Consider the following 19,354-nt stretch of genomic DNA (forward strand, 5'->3'; position numbering starts at 1 on the left):
AATGTTAATTAATCGGTGCTCTGGCTTTCGATTCAAGATAATGTCTCTTTAAGACTTGAAATGAAATGTGATTCTCATTGGAGAAGCGCCTTGCCCTGCAGTAACCCTGCCATAACCGAGCATCAGTTTTAACAGCGCATCACTTTCAGCGTTCAACATACCCGCCGTGCACGAAATGTCAGGCATCGAAATGTAAAATGCAATCGTGTCATGTATAAATGTCTGTTATTTTCCAAAAATGGTTATCGAAAATACATATTTTTTTTCCAGTGATGACTAAACCTAGATCTAACAGCCCTTATATTGCAATATAATGGCGAATAAACCGGTTGAGCGATAATTTTCTGCTTAATGAGAGACACAAGGTAAGGATGATTTCATTCATTTCTATGTGTAACTCGTATGGAAATAGAAATACAAATTTTGCGTATTTATGCAATGCGGCGTGAGCCGGCCTGCCAGTGCAGCCTACCGTTACGTTTATCAGCACGGCTCTTGCACATATACTGTATGTAATGTAACCGTGCCATCGTTTTGACCTGACAGATTACTTTTCATCTCAGGTCTCACGTTGAGTGATTAAAAATCCCGGTGTTGTACGTGGAGGTCGCAGTATCCGAAATGGCTTTTGTTCATGTCCAGATTGAGTGATACGTGGTCGGATTTCCCGAGTTACTTTCATTATCGCTGTCAAAACGCCGCCTCTGATTCGGTCCCATTTGCCGAAGACCAATGCTACCTCTGAATACCCCTTAATTTCTTAGCAGTATGTACAGAAAAATAACTGTCCTTCTGAACCGTTGCTGCTTATTGATATTTAAAGTGTGTACATACATGTTCTGAAATATAATCGTACTTATTTTGAAATGTCTATCCGCTCTCATCCAAATCTGTGGCAATATTTACATTCTTCAAAGTTCATCATTATACTAAAACTATACTTCGGTCGGGCTATGTTATAATGTTAATCTTTTTCTTTTATGATCTAATTGTTATACCATGGTCCAAACGCTACTATTAGTGGGTTTCCCATGAATCATAATCAATGACCTTGCTTCAATTTGTGGTTTGGGCGTTTGTGTCCCTGCCAACAGAAAATCCGATACCGCCTGAGAGCCGTGCAATTACTCATAGACATCGTGCTTTTAATTAGAGCATGTAGCCACCGAAACGAACTTACAGTTCTTCCTGCTTTGACCATCAGTGTTGATATTTCGCTTATGTAACCATTCGGTAAGCGCTTGCAGTTCAGTATTGATATACATTCACATAATTAAGCTGTAAACATTCGCTAGCCCTGTGTATATGTTTTGTTATCATGGAATTTAACAATTTCAAACCAAGCTATCATCCTGCACCGATAAAACCTTAGCCCGTTGTTTACAGCTACACATCCTGCACAGTTTTGTTTTTGTTATTGCGGACATGTGAGCAGATGCCCTTTAATATCGGTAGTCAGATGACTGCAAACCTTAAGCTCAATGAAATTTGTTTAACAATTTCTGATTTAGGGTCTTTCTTACGGGATCAGTGACATACATCAACTGAAGACCAAATTTCCAAAACTCACTACGCCCACAAGATACTTTTTTGTTGGATTACATGAGGACTGAGAATTTTGGCTCCCGATACTGTAACATATGATGAGAAAGCCTAACATTGGTGGATCATCTCAAAAGCAACAAGAAATGGACATTTGCTTTTCTGTTGTCTTACTTGTTTTTGCAAATGGTAATTTGTAATTAATTTGTAATTTGTAATGTGAAAGTTTAGGTCTAGAGGTTCAGTTGGTAGCACTGTGGGACTACACATCTAGGTTAATCTTCTGCTCCTAGTTTCTGCTGCATGCGTGTCGTTTGTGCAACTTATGTCTGGGTTTCCTCAGCTGTCCATGAATATGTTATTTGAATTGGTGTCTCTAAATTGCCTTCAGTGCGTGTCTCACTCACGGTGTCCCCTGCCTGTCCTGTGTTTGCACTGAGAACCTGTTCTGGATGAGGTCTGAGGGAAAATAGAGGGATGTTTTGCATCAGTAATGAAATGCAGTAAAAAGTAGCAGAGGGCTTTTCTCTTTCTTATGTACATGATCCTGTTTTCCATTAATATGATTTTAGCATTAGCTTGAACAATGATACATCAATTCTTTGGCAAACTCACATAGAAGGTGTGCACTGTATTCTCTTACATTTGTACTTTAAATGGAAAAAGACTGCTTCAGAATAGTTTCCAAAATATATGTAAAATAATGGTCCTAAAATGTAAACTTCTGTGGGACATTTATCAAGGGCAAAGGGTTTGTTTTCACCATTGGTAGGGACTAAATCAGCCTCAACCCCCCTGCCCCCCTAAACACACATAGTACTTCCATGATATTGGTAGGGACATTTTCCTACTGTCCGTACCCAAATCTACGGCCTTAACATTTATAGATGTCATTTATAGGACAGTGCAATCAGTTGTGCATTCTGCTTTTTTTGTAAAAGACTGGAAGTCAAGTTTGCAACTAGCATACCATTGATGAGCTGATAAGTCTTCCTGTTTCTTTATGGTAAACAGTTCCTTCTATATTGCTGACATTGTGGTAACTTAGTGAAATATCATGCTGAGGTCATGTCATGAGATATTTCTGAGATATCAATAAGAATAATTCACCTAATCTATGATATTAAACATTTGACCCTACCCTCCTTGGTTGCCCGATAACAGAAGCTGGGTTAAGATGAGGCTTGGAAAGTATCTAATTTTTCATGTCTCACCATCTGAACATTATACTGGTATATGGTATTTTTATGATATGTTCAGAATATTCTGTTTTGCAATACAGGTTTAGTATTTTGAAATCTTGGTGATAAAATTCACCAAGCAGAGATCATCAATAAGTTTTTCTAAAATATTTTTAGAAACGAAACATAGCAAGCTTTGCAATTTGAATGACCGTTCCTTTTCAGGATTATCTAGTACATATTTACTAATCTGTGCAAAGTTTGCCTTTTACATGAGCTCTGCATGCACTCTCTGAGCCAATTATAATCAGTTTTGTCCTTGGCTGTTGGACTCAAACTCTTAGAAAAAAGGGTAAAAATTTGTACCTTTGCTTGTGACTGGGGCTGTACTCTCAAGGGTCTGCCAATTGTACCCATAGCTCTAGGTAATGGTACCTTTTAAGGTACAGAAATGGACCCTGAGAAACGTTTCTGTACCATTGATGGTACATTAATGCTGTTAGTGCCTTTGGGATGTTCCTCAGTCCATTTCTGTTCCCTCAAAGGTACAGTTACAAAGGTACAGCCCCATAAATTTTTACCCTTTTTTCTGAGAGTGCAGTTATAGACCTTGTGAGAAAATGAGTGAGGAGGAGAAAAGCGAAAAAGAGCTGGTCAGTGGAACCCTTTGGGATTCCTTAGAGATGACATTGATTAAAAGCAAATGATTTGTCTGCAGTGCTTTGTGTCTGTTGGCTAAACCCGTGGCAACACTACCAACTTATTTCACAGACTTTATTGGTATGTCATAACTATATTTTATTTTGGGTAATTTTTTCTGCTTTATAAACACACTATATGGACAGAAGTATTGGGACACCTGGCCTGATATGCATACCAAGAATTCTATGCTTCCAACTTTGTGGGAACAGTTTGGGGAAGGCCCTTTTCTGTTCCAGCATGACTGTGCCCCAGTGCACAAAGCAAGGTCCATAAAAACATGGTTGGGTGAGTTTGGGGTTGAAACACTTCACTAGCCCGCACAGAGCACCTTTGGGATGAACTAGATCGGAGATTGTAAGCCAGGTCTTCATGTGTAACATCAATAAACAATGTGTAGAAATTGAGTAAAGCATTGATTTCTTAGAATGTTGAAGCTCTCATTCAGACTGTTTGCAGTCTTGAGTAAAGCTGCAAAGCTTCAGTGGGGAACATATTGATATGGAACTTACTGTGAAGGTGATCTGGACGGCCAGTGCCAAGGTGATTGGTGGGGCTGACTGGATCTGCTGGGAAGAGCTGCCTTCCTCTTTATACTGTGACAGGATTAAATGCAGGCCTATCGATTGAAGTGGGGGATGTCGGATTCTTTGTGAAGGGCTGGATGTGGTTTTGTTTTGTTTAGGCCAGTCATGGATGGGCATGCTGTGCAGTGTGTGTCCCGGCTTTCCTAGGATAGGCTTCAGGCTCACTGTGACCCTGTATTGAATGAGCAGTTATGAAGGGTGGATGTGGGGCTGGAACTGGAACAGCTGAGCACAGAAGTAGCATGTCAGTTAGGGGGGGGAGGCTCTGAGGGTATGGATGCTGGGCCTATAATCAGAAGGTCATAGGCTCAAATCCCATGGTCAGTGGAGTGGTTTTATCGATGGGCTCCTGAACATTACCTTTAACATCCGGTTGTTCCAGGGACCGTTTGATCCTGGTTTCTCAATTGTATGTTGCTTTGGATAAAAATGTCTACAAAATCAATGTAAGTGTAGAGTGCAGACCTCTTAAGATGCACACAACAACAGCCTTTACTGCTTCACGGCCTTTAATGTAAAATGCAATCCTCCTGGGCCACCAACCACTGAGCCATTAGTATAAAGCATGGGTGGGCAATCGTATGCAGAAAGGGCCATTGGGTATGCAGGTTTTTGCTGCAGCTCCCTAATTAGATTACTAATTAGAGGACTGATTGGCTGAAGAGTCCTCACACGTGAGCTAAAGTTTATCCCAAAACCCCGCATACACACTGGCCCTTTGCGGATAAGATTGCCCACCCCTGATATGTCATGTTTACATCAGTAACTGTCTGTTCATTATAAACAGGATGTGGCTGCAGATCACCATAACTAGATAATTCCACACTATAATGGATGATTGAAAACATTCTTGTGATAAATACAGGGCTATCATTTGAACAGTAATAGAGTATATACTGTTGCATGTGGATCATCCATTAACATATTTTTGTAGCATTTTGAAATCAGTGTAGCTGTAAAATTTCTGTTTCTCAAACAGGAACTTGAGATAGACATCCAGGCTGCACAAAATCAAAACTGGGTATGACCTCCCACAATAAAGGTTTGGTTAATCCTATATCCAAAGACTGGTTTTGTAGTTAAATTTGTATTTAAAATATTGTGGAGAAATCATCAAGATTAGTGTAGAAAGTTTTATAATAAACATTAAACTTTTTCAGAGAAACTTGATTCTTAAACCCCTGTAATAGATTGTGGTGTAATCTGAAATCCATGCCTTTTATGCTGAAATTACATACCTCCTTGTTTTGGTAAAACCTATGAGCGTCTGATATGTCTTTTTATCGGATGATTTAGCTACTGTAGTCAGTGATTTTTTTTAATCATTTTTTGACATTATTACATTGAAAATGCATTGAAAAGCACTTAATTTGCAGTGTGGTGTTTTCTGCAGAAGTGTTTTGTTTAGCCATGCCAATGGTTCGCCCTTGTTTAACATGCCCATCGTTTCTGCATCCGTCTCTCCTTCTCTGTCCAAGCGTGCGCGGGCTGCGATGGATCCTTTCAGCCAGCTTATCCTCGCCATATCCACGGCCAGCTTCTTCACCTTCCAGTGGCTCTTTCACAGTGTCAGCCCCTGGATGTCCCCTCGCATTACTGCTGGCTTCCTCAGGCTCACGCCTAAGCAGAAGATTGAGTGGAACTCCAGGTAGGACCTTCTGCATAGTTCTACAGTAACAGACCCACAGCACAATTAATTAGCAGTATAAAGTAAGTGCTGTGTATGTGTTTATTGGCGGTTTAGTGGTAGAATTTTTGCCTGTCGTGCAGGAGGCCTGGGGTTCAACTCCCACCTAATTCAGCTAATTCAGTGATTTGTGCTTATGTCCTGAATGCCATGGAAGGAGAATAATTGTATTATTTTTGGAGCGCTAAACAAGGCCCTAACCCCAAGAAGCTGTCCGTACTGATGCTACTCTCTGAATGCAAGCTTCACAAAAAAACGTAATTAAACCTTGACATTATGGTCCAAATTAGCAATATGCTGCAAAATGTAGGTAATGTATGTTACTAAGCAACATATATGGTGGGGTACAGATGGAGCTGGTCGGTTAGAGATGAGAGAGAGTGGGTTTTGTCCTCACAGCTGGCTGGTGTCAGAGTCTTTGGCAGAGGAAGGTGGCTCAGTAGGGTTAGGGTTGGGTTAGGGTTAGGTTTGGGTTAGGGTTATAGCCCTTATACCTTCAGGGCTGGGATACAGCTCTTGGAGCTTGAGTTTTTCCCCCTGTACTTTTATGGTTTTCCTCCTCCTGGGACAATTGGTGTCTCCAACTGTCCCGTAGTGTGTATGGAACAATTTCAATATTGCTCAATAATGTTGATTTCTCTACTGTTCACAGTAGCTTTAAGAGCGACAGGCCGAAACCAGAAATGGACTAATTGTATATGCCTCCCTGCATGTATGAGGAAAAGCAACACCAGTCTTATTTGGTTTTCAAGGGTTAGTAAGAGTAACATTTAATTTAATTCCCTGGAATGTGGATCACAACATTTTTACATTGTCTGGACTGCTATTTACCTTATTATTCCAAAGTAGTGCATGTAGCACCAAGAGGTCATGGGAATTCGGTGATTAGAAACAGGAAATGAGTGAATTTCAATTCAGTTTTAAGTCAAAATGTGATGGGAATACATGCAGTGAATGTTGATAGCGAGCTAAAAAATAAAACATTACATTCTGACACTCCGAGCAAACATGAGCAACAGTATTTCTTGGTTATATAACGAGATAAAAATTTGTTCAGCAAAGTAGTTTGTTGGCTAAAGTTCAAGAGAATCTTATCAACAATAAAAACATGAGCAGCACAATTTTGTGAACTTTCTGCTGGAATAAACAAATCAGTGGCTATCAATGTTGCCGCAGACCTCCCAGCGTTAGTGACTGATAACACTCCTACACTGTGTGAGAGGGGGTCTTTGTGTGAGAGAGTTTTCATGCCCTAGCAATGTTGTGCAGATTACCTCCACTTAAGGTTGATTTATACTTAAGCATCGACACATTAACCACTGCTGCCCCCTCCTCGGCACACTTCCCGCTCCCCCCGCCGCCCCCTAAAGGCTGCTAAGGTGTTGGTGGTGATGGCGATGAAACTTACATTTTTGGCGTCTTTCTCGTATTTGTTTTCGATAGTTAATAGAGGATACGCATTCTCTTTCATTTTTCCTTTTCATTTTATAGAAACTGTCCCTCACCTTTTCTTCTACTTTCATTCAAACCGAACCGGTCTGCGCATGCAGAAATGTGTGCTATAAGCATTCAGGCCACCGACGTCAAGATAGAATTTCAAAATCAAAAAAAGAAGTGGACGTAGTTGTGGGGAGTGGAGGGTCCTGACGATGACATTTGCCGAGCGGGTTGTGTGTGGGGGGGTGATGCTCATTAATGAACATACTGGACTGTCATGTTCGTGTTATCCCTTCTGTAAACACCGATGTTTACTAGTCATGCCAAAGAAAGCGCAATGCTGGTGATCGGTATCAGTAAAGCGGCCGATCCATCGAGCTGCTACCTAGTGCTCTTCTTTGCGTTAGGGGAGCGGACGTCAGCTAGGTTGCAGTGGAAAATGAACCATTAACCACCGGCATGGATTAATCTAATATATTAGCCTGCGTGTGTCTGCTGGTCATCGCAACTACGGCAGTTACCGACGCGCATCAATGTGTATCTGTCCGTTCGTGTCCATTGTCTGGTTTTTGCAGGACTGTCTCCACATTCCACGCCCTTGTGGTGGGACTCTTCTGCCTCTATATCCTGCTCTTTGACGACGCCGTCAACCAGGACCCGGTCTGGTAAGGCGTATAAGTAATGATTCTTAGATATAATTCATCTACTATGTCTGTTTGGTGTCCACTAGGGATGTAACGCTATTATGAGTAAAAAATAGTATTCCAAAATTGTCCTTCCAAATATTAATTCAGTATTGCTTGTACAGGTATTGTATGTACTTGGTACACTGTTCAGAACACCTACAAATGATCAAAATTAAGATGCACTTTTAATTTTAATGTCTTTCTTTCCTTGATTTCATACAGTAAAAACATAAACTAGGCCTAATTAGTTATGCTGCCTTTTTTCTGAATGGAGATTTGTTATATGGCAAAATAAAGAGTCTGTTGTTTAATTTAAGACTTATGTGTTATTTTCTTCTTAAATATAAAAAATACCTAAACTGTATCATTACTGCAGTCCAAAAACCATGACACATAACTGTACTGTTACACCTCTAGTGGTCACCCTGTCCAAAAATGATTCCTGCTGCCTTACCACATTAGAACAATGTCTGCATTTTTCATCTCATGTTATGTTTTGCTATGGCAGGGGAGACCCTACAATGGTGAAAATTAATGTGGCGATTACAGCCGGCTACCTCGTGTCTGGTAAGGAATACCCGTTTGGTTCCCTTTTATTGTCTTGGCTGTAGGTATGAGCTGTGCATTTGCAACCATCTTGTCCATTGTTGTAAGATGTGTGGCCTTGCAGAAATAATTAGCAGAGAGAGGTTGCATTTACCAAAGTGTTGAATATACCTTAAATATACATTAAATGTTGAATATACCTTAAATATACCTTAAATGTTGAATATACCTTAAAACAACCTGGCAATTGTAACTTATTTATATCTTTTCTTCGGTTTTGTTTCTCTTGCAGATCTTCTGCTCATATTTTACTACTGGAAGGCTATAGGGGACAAGCTTTTTGTAATCCATCATTTGGCGGCATTGTACGCTTACTACTATGTACTGGTGAGTTCCCTATTGTCCGATAGCAGAACATGCAGGCAAGATGGGAAAAAGGAGACCAAGGGTGAACAGCTGTCCGACGTTGTGTTAAGAAGGAGGACTTTGAATTAGGCTTTCAGTCAGGTTATTTTGCTTCCTGGTTATCTGCGATCTCAGTCAGACGATAAATGGGATCTGCTGGAACATGACTGAGGTCAGAATCAATGGTGTGATGGATTGTGACTGTGTCATCGGAATAACAAGCTGAACTGTGTATGGCGTTGATGGACTATTCTAGAGATGTTCGTGGAAGTCAGCTTAGTATCACTTGGAGTTCTGACCTTGTCCGTTCAAATTTTAACAAGTCCTTCCCCATTAAATGCAGATAAAATGAGGAAACTTGGATTTATTTTGGAGGCTGTACCTGTCAAAGCAACTTTCAGGAGATTAATTATTTTCACATCTTTGAGGACATTGTTTCAGGAGGGAGGTAGCTGTGACAATCAGGGTGTTTTAGTTGAAAATACTCACTAAATAGTGTTTTTACAAAATAAATAAATAACTCAAGGGACTTTGTATCTCACACATTGCCACACAGCTATATTTGAAATATGGCTGAATTTTATTCACATGAACAGGCTGTATACTCACTTTGCCAACCTAAATTTTGCTGTAGTAACAGGTGTAAAATGTGGTGTTACACCAGGCCAGGACTGGAAGTGACACCAGCGCGATGGCACAGTGGAGTTGGCACGTCAGTCTTAACAAGCCAGCATTTCGGTCCTGGAATTAATAATGGGAATTCATTGATTGTAGGCAGCTAAATGAGTGATCAATTTTAAATGAATTGTGAAAAATTAACAAATAACAGCAACCGCAATTTTTTTTAAATGGGAATCACACGAAGGACCCCGCTGTTCACTCTTGGTGTCGCGTGTCTGTACCTGTGCGGGCCACCAGCTCGCCATGATGATGATGTTGATGATGGGGATGTTTTTGCATGGAGCGCTCAGCTGTGGGAGCGGCAGGAGTCTGCCCTGGTTCTGTGCCATTGCCCCTTTGTGCTGAGCTGTGCTGAGCCCCACCACTCCACGCCCCGCCCCGCCCCGCCACGCCCCGCCACGCTGCCTGCATGCCCCCGCTGCCCTCCGCGCATGCATGCCTTAATCACTTACGCTTTCGTGCAATTGGCTTTCAGCTCCAGCCTTTATCTCACACCCATGTAACCACGTAAGCAGGACATCCACAAACACAAAGGGAACAGATTCCTAATTCTTCTTGTTAATAATAGAACTTTGGTGATTTAGATACAAACAGTAACATGGAACATGTGGAGCAGTGCTTCTGAAGCCGGTCCTTGCTCCCTACTGTCTAGGGCAGAGCTATTAAAATCACAGTCCTCAAGGTCTGAGCACTGCTGGTTTTCCATCCTTCCTATACCTGTGAGCCAGGTGTGAAGCCTCTTTGGCCAATCAGAATCAGCAATTATTAAACTAACTACCTGGGACAACTGGAAACAAGGCCTGAATTTGGAATCAAGGACCAGATTTGAAGAGCCCTGCTTTAGGGGTTCCCGAAGACTGGTTTGAGAAATACTGATGCGCAGTATGATTGATTTATTTATCACTTCCTAGAATATGCTGTGATAGATTCCCCCCACTGATTAGGATAAGCAGTTAAGAGGTGGAAGGATGGATTACTTAGAAGCACAGTATATAGAAACTATATACAAACTGAACAATTCCCAAAATTTATTATGTTTTATTGTTTTTGTAGAAGCTATGGAATTGTGATGTTTAGCAGTTACTTAAAGAATAACTTTATATATACAAGCTTATACATAATCATTTTGAACGTAATGCCATTTTGACCAGGTAACTCTTTAGCAGTCATTAACTGCTGTTAGTTGCTGGTCATGGTTAATGTCGTGAATCAAAATAATTACATTTTCTTCACATTTTTTGAGGGGAAAAAGAAACAAGACAGTTTACCTGAGCTCAGCAACAATTTAACATACATCACTTTCTTGATCATTTACCTTATATATTTACATTAATTCAACATACACTATGCCTTGATTATAAATCAATTTTTTTACATACAATATATCAAATACCGGTAATTCCATCTATTTTGCCTTATTTAATACTTTACATTTCTGGAGCTTATCTCAAGTAGCATAGGTGAATGTTGTAAGGCAGGACATCAAAAGACAGAGTGTTTCTTGATACCAAGAACACAAAGATCGTACTTGTGGTCTCGACGAGCTCGTTCTTTCTAAATTGCCTCCCCCCGAAAACAAACTTGAGATGCAATGAATCATGGGATTAGGTGATGATGCAACTAATGTATCCTTGATATTTGGGGCGGGGCAAGCACGACATCTGGGGATGTTTGCCATCCTCTGTACTTCTGTTTTTAGTATTGGAACTGGTCTTTGGCAGTGGAAGATGATGTAAAATGGGTGCACGAGAACACAAGTACAGTCAAGTACCCATATTGAGAAACACCCACACACTCAAACTCACGCTATGGACAATTTAAAGGTATATCAGTCCACCTGAACCATGTATGTTTGGACATAGTAGGACATGATGGAAGCTCCACACACACACACTCGCGCACACACACACACACACACACTCGCACTCACAGAGGAATCAAACCCACACTTCACAATGCACCGGCATCCTTTGATTTGCCGTGGTAGTGCCCTATTGCATGTTAAGTGTGCTCTTTGGTTTGGTGTCACACTCGTTTTGCTATCAGTTGTATCCGCACCTATTTTTCCAATGACGTCTTTCTCTCCGCTCTGCTGTCACCTAACACGTCTTACCAAAAAGCCAGTACCCATATCTCTTTGCCAGCAAACTCTGACATGCAAAAACTGCCAAAAAAAAAAAATGAATCTGCCAAAGAGGTCAGATTCAGCTGATCTCCCTGGAGTCTTTTCCTGTCTTGTCTGCAGTTAGTGCTGTTGCATTACACTAAGCAGATTGCCTAGTGACAGTATGGACTTACCAGTATTTAGAGGTACCAGCATGCATTGCTGAGTTCATGTCCTCTGGTTTTAATTTGGGCCAGGCGGATATTGTCTGTCTTGAGTAAGTACACATTGTTCACTTTTGGTTTCAATCTGTCAGGTAAGTGCATTTTCTGTATAGGTTCAGCCACTTTGAACATCACCATAACAGCAGTATATGTGCTCATTTGCTTTGGCTTTCAGCTGAAATAGGACCTTAAAGCTTCTCTTTCATAATATCATCTAATCAATGTGTTTCATGTCTAAAATTTAGAGTGCCTTGTTATGGTTTTTTTTTATGAATTATGTATGATGAGGGAAGGATGAATAAATTATTTGCGAATTTGAGAGTGATGTTCAAGGTGGGAACAAACCAAGAAGGTGAAGTCGTTCAATCCGGGCAGTGATGGCTTTATTCTGCATGGCTAATGAGTGCATTTTTACCAGCTTTTGGGGACTGTTAATTGTATGCGTTTGCATTGTTATGTGCTGAAGGTGGTAGTTTTTTTATGTGAAGGTAATTTAAGTCATTTGATGCTGTTGATACTTTGTGTGATATTTCAGCAGACATTGCTATTTGTTATATATTGTGTGTAAGAATGGAAGGTCCACATAACATACAGTGCTTCCTAGCCTTAGACATAATGATTTGGAGTAATTTAGTCCTTAATTAAAGTAAACAGCTATTAGAAGTAGAAATTACACAGACTGCTCCCCACTTTTATTTTATTATGCCATTTTATACAATGTCTCCTGTAATATTTCTAAAATACACATCTAATTATGTATTATTATTCAAAGGCAATACTTGTTCTAAAATGTCAATGCAAATGTTCCTTAATCATGAATAAATGTTGAGTTAAAAACCTAGCTGTTAAGTTAATGTCTCTCTTGATGCTTTTATTGGGCCAGGGGCATCAGTTTGTATATTTATGCTTTGGATGTTACACAAAAACAAATCTATGTAATTACTGTAAATAGATTATTTTTTCAGTTTCGTTGCATGTGTGTAAAACGACAAAGTGATTTGACTTATCTAAAACATATACATATTTCTTTACATTAATATAAATTTAAACAGCCAAAGACATGCACATTTTTTAAATTTTAACCTTTGTGAATTTTTTTTTAATTGAAACTTAGTGTAGTATTATATCAAGTTGAAGAATGAGAATAAGTGGATTTATAAGTAAGTAATGACATATTTATTATCCTGGCTGTGGGCTTACTCACTTACTGTGACAGCTTTTAGTAGTAGGCACGGTATATAGTAATGTGACTTTTTCACAATTTGTTGTGTTACTGACCAAATTGTGATAAATTTAAAGCCCCCCTCTTTCATTTTATAACTTTCTTAGGCGGGCAATAAATTGATTTAGAGTTTAGGAGAAGATAAAAAATATGTATTGAAAGTGGTTATGCAGTTATTCGTAGACTTGTGCCCTGTAGTCTGCCTTCATCAATAAAATCACGGGAATGTCATGGTTTATGTGTTTCCGCAAACATCGCGATTGCGGAGTAATTGTTAATTAAATGGAACAGTTGCGTTTTGCCTCCCTCTTGTGGTAGAATCTTTTTACATCTCTATTGAAACTTTTTACATCTTTCTACTGAGACAATGCCGTCAGACCTCAGCAAAGACCGCAAGTAGCAAGAAATACTGCCACTTCCATAAAAAGTGTCACATGTCTATACATTATATCTTAAAGTCAACAAATTAAGGCCTCAAAAACAAACAAATAAATTAAAAAAAACAGCTATGTAATCCCTAATGCCACAAACCAAACATCTTCAAATTGGAATAACGACACAGTTGAAAGAGTCCGTACTCAAATGGGTTTACAAACAATCACTAACCTTTGTCTGGGTTGGTAATTATGCTCAGATTAATAAAACTCTTTGTGACTGCACTGACAATTGTAAAAATAAGCTGTTTCACGGAGATGTCAGATTTAAAAAACAATCAAGTAATCGTTGGGCTAACAATGTGTGGAAAAACAGGGTCATAAAAAGAAAATAAAATCAAAGGTTAAATTCCTGGTTGGGGCAGCTCCTTGTATCCGTAAGCGTCATACTCAAACTGAAATTTCTTATGTATATATCCATATCCAGGTATTGACGCTCCTCTACTTATGAATGAGATACGTTCCGAACGGCCGTTCGTAACTTGAAATGTTCGTAAGTCGTTATTCAACATCATTTTAAGGGTATACGCAAATACAAAGAACTAGGATGCTGGGAGTACGCACGCTACGCTGCTGTGCGGCGGGAGTAGAGGGCAGATGTCGTACTAGGCGGAATTGGCGTGCAGAAAAAAAAAAAAACGATGTTGCGGACAGGAAATGGGAGGCCAATGAACACAATTTGGACTTACAGTCCTCTTCGTTCGTATGTCTGTATATCCATTTGTAGGCAGATAATTGTAATTTATTGAAAATTAATTTCCAGTTGAAATTACAGCCAGGATAATTTGATTGGTTATTTGTATGTGGTGGAAGAGCTTCTGCGCAGACGTCTCCAGTTAGCACAGTCTGCACCAGCCGGTTGTCTGACTGGTCCATTTATCATGTTCTGAGTGATGGTCCTTAAGCTTCATAATGACTACTTTAACTCTGCTTCATGAGGTAATCATTTGTGCCATAGGTTAGATTAAGTGAATAATTTCTGTCTGTCTGTCCATCCATCCATCCATCTTACAATCCTTGGACAGCATATGGAGTGAGGTTAAAGTGAGGAGTAGGTTCTGTGGATTTGAAGAATATTAGTATTTAATGCAGGTGGTAACATAAGAAAATTGGAGAAAGTCTGGATCCAATGAAGAGAAGTTCTTCCTCTATTACGCTAATTTTTCATGTTATTTAGCCTGAGAGGAGCACTGCCCCTTCATTTAGTGCTGTACTTAGTGGTCTGTAAAGAAGCCAGCGAGTTTTGGAGAACGGGACAGTCGTATAATATCAATATGAATGTCCGATTGGTTAACAGTTGTAAAGCATGGCATTTTCCTTCCGTGTGTTACAAAAATCTACATTTGTTCTGAAGGCTGATTGAATTTCTATATCCTAATATGGTTTATTTCTGTCTTATAAATTTTAATTCACTGCGATTAAGACCAATCAGTTATTCAAGAGCAGAGAAGTATTAAGTGATTACAATTGAATTAAATATTAATTTTACCCCAATATATATGTACATATCAATGAGATTATTATATCAGAATAGTACTCTTTAGTCTTGCTAAGGCCACTCTATTCATCGCCCCCCTTAATACACTGTTCAATCAATAATTTTGATATTCAGAGACCAAAAGTGGAATCTCCAAAAAATGTAATGGCAGCCTTTTTTGACATTCTTTTTCTAGTTGATTATTTCTCTTTGCCTTGTTCTTCCAGGGTCAAGGAATGTTGCCTTATTTCGCTAACTTCCGTCTGATTGCAGAGTTCTCCACTCCCTGTGTCAATCAGCGGTAGGTAACTGGTTGCCTGTGCTTGAACAATTTTATAGGGGAAGCCATGGATGCCTTCAAATCTAATACATAATTAATAGGCCTAATTATTATGTAGAATACATGATATAGATGAATGCACAGAACAGAATAATACAGTAAAGTCTATAGTATAGTAGGGTGCATATATTTATAATATAACACAAGTTTAGTAAAGGGATTAAGCAAGAATGTACAGTCAACGTTAACACTAAGAATGATTACTGAGTTCCATTCATCTTCTGTAACTGTTTGTCATATTCAGGGTTGCAGGGGGGGTTCAGGGTGTATGGCTGGGAACAGCCCAGGATGGGGGCACACTCATATATCATTCAGGCAAATTGGTTACTCCAGTTAACCTCAGTATGCTTTTGGACTGGTGGGGGGATTCCACAATGACACAGGGAGGACATGCAAACACCACACATGGAACTCTTGTGGAGACTCAAACCTTGGTCCCAGAATTGTGAGGCAGCCACTGCACCATCATGCCACACCAAATTGCTGACATATTATATTTAAATATACCATAATGTCTGATTGCGTAACATAAATTCAGTGATTTTTTAATATTTATCCAGGTTGCATTATTGTTGCCACTCTTTTCCAGCTGGTTCTTTGAAGTGTTAGGTTACCCCAAATCCTCCAAGCCCAACATGGCGAACGGGGTGATGATGGCCGTGGTGTTCTTCCTGGTGAGGATCGCCGTCATGCCGCTCTACTACAGCCGCATGTACTCTGTCTACGGCACCGACGCCTTCAACAGGGTCCCCCTGGGTGGCCGCAGTGCCTGGATCTGCTCCAGCATATGCCTGGATGTCATGAACCTCATGTGGATGCACAAGATTGCCCGGGGATGTTACAAAGTGCTGCGCTCCAGCAGACAAGGCAAGAGTGGAACACAGGAAAACGGCAAGACAGAGTGAAGAGGTCAAAGACGCATGTACAGTTAAGCACTCATGGAAGAATATTATTCCTTTACATTGTCCCCAAGGCTGTTTATTTTATTTCTGAGCGAGCTGAACACTTTGTTCCGCTGACATCGAAAAATAACCGCGTTGTTCGGCTATGACGCGTGGGTTTTGCCTGCGTCGAGTGCTCAACACAAGTTATCCGTGTACAGTCGTCAGAAATGTTACTCGCGCTGCATCCCTTTGTTCCAATCCTGTCTGGAATAACAAAAGTACAAGAGCTGATTTTTAGATAAAACGTAAAGTCTGACAGCTGTGTATATATAACTGTCAATATATCAGCTTCTGGATTTATATGTCATGAAAATGTTGTTCTTTTTCGCAGTGGAATGGTGTCCAGGTGGCCGCCGGGAAACATTCTTGGCTACTCTGGGGTGCAAGCAGCACACCTGCCTATCTTGAATTATTTATAATTTAAAAAGCAGTTTTCCTCCATTTCTGGTGATTGCTGCATCTAGCGCGCAGTGCCAGTAAAGTGAATAGCTGAGAGAAGTGCAATAATACCAAGATACAGAAAACGAAAGGAAACCATTGCAGATCCGTGGGATCCATTCTCAGTAGCTCACTCTCCATGAGTCACTGTGATTATGTGCCAGAACTCATGACTGACAATGTCTAAATGTTTTACTCAGAGAGAATGAACCGATTTTTTTTTTTTTTACAAGAACGAGGAACAAAGTGCACTTATACTATTTGTGTCTCACGCCACAGGACAGCTGTTGCGATTCAAATATCGGAAATTAATAAGATGACTGAATATGGAATTTCTACGTGCTGGCTGGTTTTTTTTCAGTTCAATATTTTATGTCAATAGAAATGTTCTCAATTTAAAGGTAGAAAATATATTTAAGGTCAGTGAATAAAAAGGAAGACATTAAATTTAAGGAAGGAATGGACTGAACCAATCTGATAGACGTTGTAGGCTACCGGGTGATATTTCTGTTCAAAAGTGCATGCTCTGCAATGTCAGTCACAGAATATTTTAATTATTTTAATAATTGTAATGAAGCATTTGACTGATGCCTAATCCAGTTCTATTATACCAATATTTGTGTAATTTGAGTTTAAATTATGTTTTTTTTTCAAATTAAGATTTAAGTAACTTGCATAAATTATTGCAGGTGGATAAGGCTAAATGATTCTTTTTTTAAATTGTGTGTAATTAATTCTTATGTCAGTGAATTAATGGAGCAGAGAAGCTGCGTTTGGTTGTTGTGCATTTCTTGTCTTAATGGACATTAGTTTCAAGTTTAATTGTCATGTGTTCCGAGGAACACAGTGAAATTCTTAAGCTGTAGTTGCAGGGAAGGATATCAGGGATAGGATGAACATTAGTGCAATAAGGTACCCTTACCATGTGGGGCTTGAACCCACAACCCTGAGATTAAAAGCCCCATGTGCTACTAACTGAGGTAGCCAGGCTGTTACCTGAAGTTTTCGTTATGTTGGTAGTTCTTGGCCCAAAGACCATTTTGTATATAAAGATCGATTTTAAAGAGTACAAAGAGTATGCATACAGTACTTAGAGGGGGCTAATTGCAGACCACAGTGTCCTCTAGGACTATACCAGAAGCCTTTGAGGTGAAGTATTGCTGAAAAGAAATAGCATGATGATGTCTACGTGAGTATGAAACCAGACTGAATTAAAATGACCACTTTTTTGTCTGAAGCTCTTCAGCACACTGGCTTGGTTAAGAGGTTCCTGTCACTTAATGCTTTACATAGGTAAATCGTTTCTGATTGCTGTTAAACAATAACCTGCAATGTCTCCCCTCCCACAATGAAAAGTTGTATTTTGTAAGAGTTATAGAATGTAGAACTTATTTATTTTTTTGTTATTTAATTTTCTACACATTTCTTATATCGTTTGATACTATGGACACTGGACTATCACTGCCACTTACTGCGCTGTGCCAGTACCTTTCAGACTGAGGCTCTCTTATCTGTTTGTTTTTTGCAGAGCTTTGAATTATATACGAATGTTGTTTGGATCCCCTACAATCTAAGGACATGTTTGATATTCCACTTTTTAAAAATGATGCATACCTTTTAATTTCAACAAGGGTAATAGTTATAGGTGTATGTATTATGCGTTGTACTTAATCACCTCTCGAAAGCAAATCCACTGATATGCAGTGCCCAAGCCCAAACTTGAATGTGCTTTAAATATGTATCCACCATTGACGCTGGATTTAAGAAGCCTGGTCTGTGATGATCTTTCTGTAGAATTGACTGCTGTGATTCATAGCACGTACGTGATGCTTAAAAAGAATTGTTCGTCACATAGATTGTCATAAATAAATCAGTGATATCTAGCACCCTACATTAGGGCTTTCTGTTAAGAAAACAGAATATTATACATTCTTTAAAATTATATATCAGCTGTAAATCATATTTTATATATATATATATATATAAAATATTATTTACAGCTGATTTGTTCTACAAATAAGTTTATTTATATGATAAATAACTGGTGTTATGTCTGCTCCTGTTGCAAAACCCTTGCCATGCACTTTGGGTCTACTATGAACTGAAAGGTAAGATGCATGCCACTTCTGTCAATGAAGTCTTTCTGATATAAGCACATTGCCATTTGTAATGTTCTAATTAAACCTGTTTAAATTGAAAATGAATGTTGTTTCATTTGCTTTGTCCAGGATGGGTAATTACAATGTAGAACAGATAGTTCGAGACTCATTAAATGAATGTATATGTGCAAATTGTATGTCCTCTTTATCTTTTCTGCTTTAAAGTATGGGTTCAATTATCTTTATATAGAGATCAAATGAATTAATCTTTGTTTTTTTATCACACTTGATAATTGCAAGGTTATTGGCTATCCAGTGATTGATATTAAAATCAAATATTTCATCCAGTATTTCAGGAATCAATCTACTAATCTGATAATGCAGTGTATGAAGTACAAGAAACTATTTTGCTAAATATATTTTGCCTGCAATTGTTTGAATGATGCTCAAACGGTCTCTGTTTACAGTTATTCTGAATATGCAGTGATTAATATATAAACCTGAAGGTGGTTAATTACAGTGTAATTATATGTTCACATATTTTGTTTATTAAGCTATTATTATTATTATTACTATTATTATATTGTATTCTTTGTTTTGTTTTCATATTAAAGTTTTAAA

The 19,354-nt window shown here is 39.1% G+C and overlaps 1 protein-coding gene across 4 annotated transcripts; it reads left to right on the top strand.

Moving 5' to 3' along the window:
- The first annotated feature begins 92 nt into the window (after positions 1-92).
- On the top strand, positions 93-19,354 carry tlcd4a (TLC domain containing 4a). Of its 4 annotated transcripts, XM_023804637.2 has the most exons (8): positions 93-365; positions 4,989-5,051; positions 5,488-5,657; positions 7,709-7,798; positions 8,328-8,386; positions 8,658-8,752; positions 15,140-15,213; positions 15,842-19,354. In XM_023804637.2, the coding sequence occupies exons 3-8, from the start codon at positions 5,503-5,505 to the stop codon at positions 16,155-16,157; spliced, it is 789 nt and encodes a 262-aa protein (XP_023660405.2). In that variant the 5' UTR covers positions 93-365; positions 4,989-5,051; positions 5,488-5,502; the 3' UTR covers positions 16,158-19,354. The 4 variants fall into 4 exon arrangements, with proteins under 4 accessions (XP_023660405.2, XP_023660404.2, XP_023660406.2 ...); XM_023804636.2 differs by lacking the exon at positions 4,989-5,051 and having other exon boundaries at positions 15,842-19,353; XM_023804638.2 differs by lacking the exons at positions 93-365; positions 4,989-5,051 and adding an exon at positions 375-1,233.

This window comes from Paramormyrops kingsleyae, chromosome 15, assembly GCF_048594095.1.
Source record: "Paramormyrops kingsleyae isolate MSU_618 chromosome 15, PKINGS_0.4, whole genome shotgun sequence".
NCBI lineage: Eukaryota > Metazoa > Chordata > Actinopteri > Osteoglossiformes > Mormyridae > Paramormyrops > Paramormyrops kingsleyae.

Excerpts from the sequence above, each read along its gene's own strand:
- tlcd4a (XM_023804635.2), top strand. The coding sequence starts at position 5,446 with ATGCCCATCGTTTCTGCATCCGTCTCTCCTTCTCTGTCCAAGCGTGCG. Across the intron at positions 5,658-7,708 it reads AAGATTGAGTGGAACTCCAG|GACTGTCTCCACATTCCACG; the intron begins GTAGGACCTTCT and ends TGGTTTTTGCAG. Across the intron at positions 8,753-15,139 it reads ACGCTTACTACTATGTACTG|GGTCAAGGAATGTTGCCTTA; the intron begins GTGAGTTCCCTA and ends TTGTTCTTCCAG.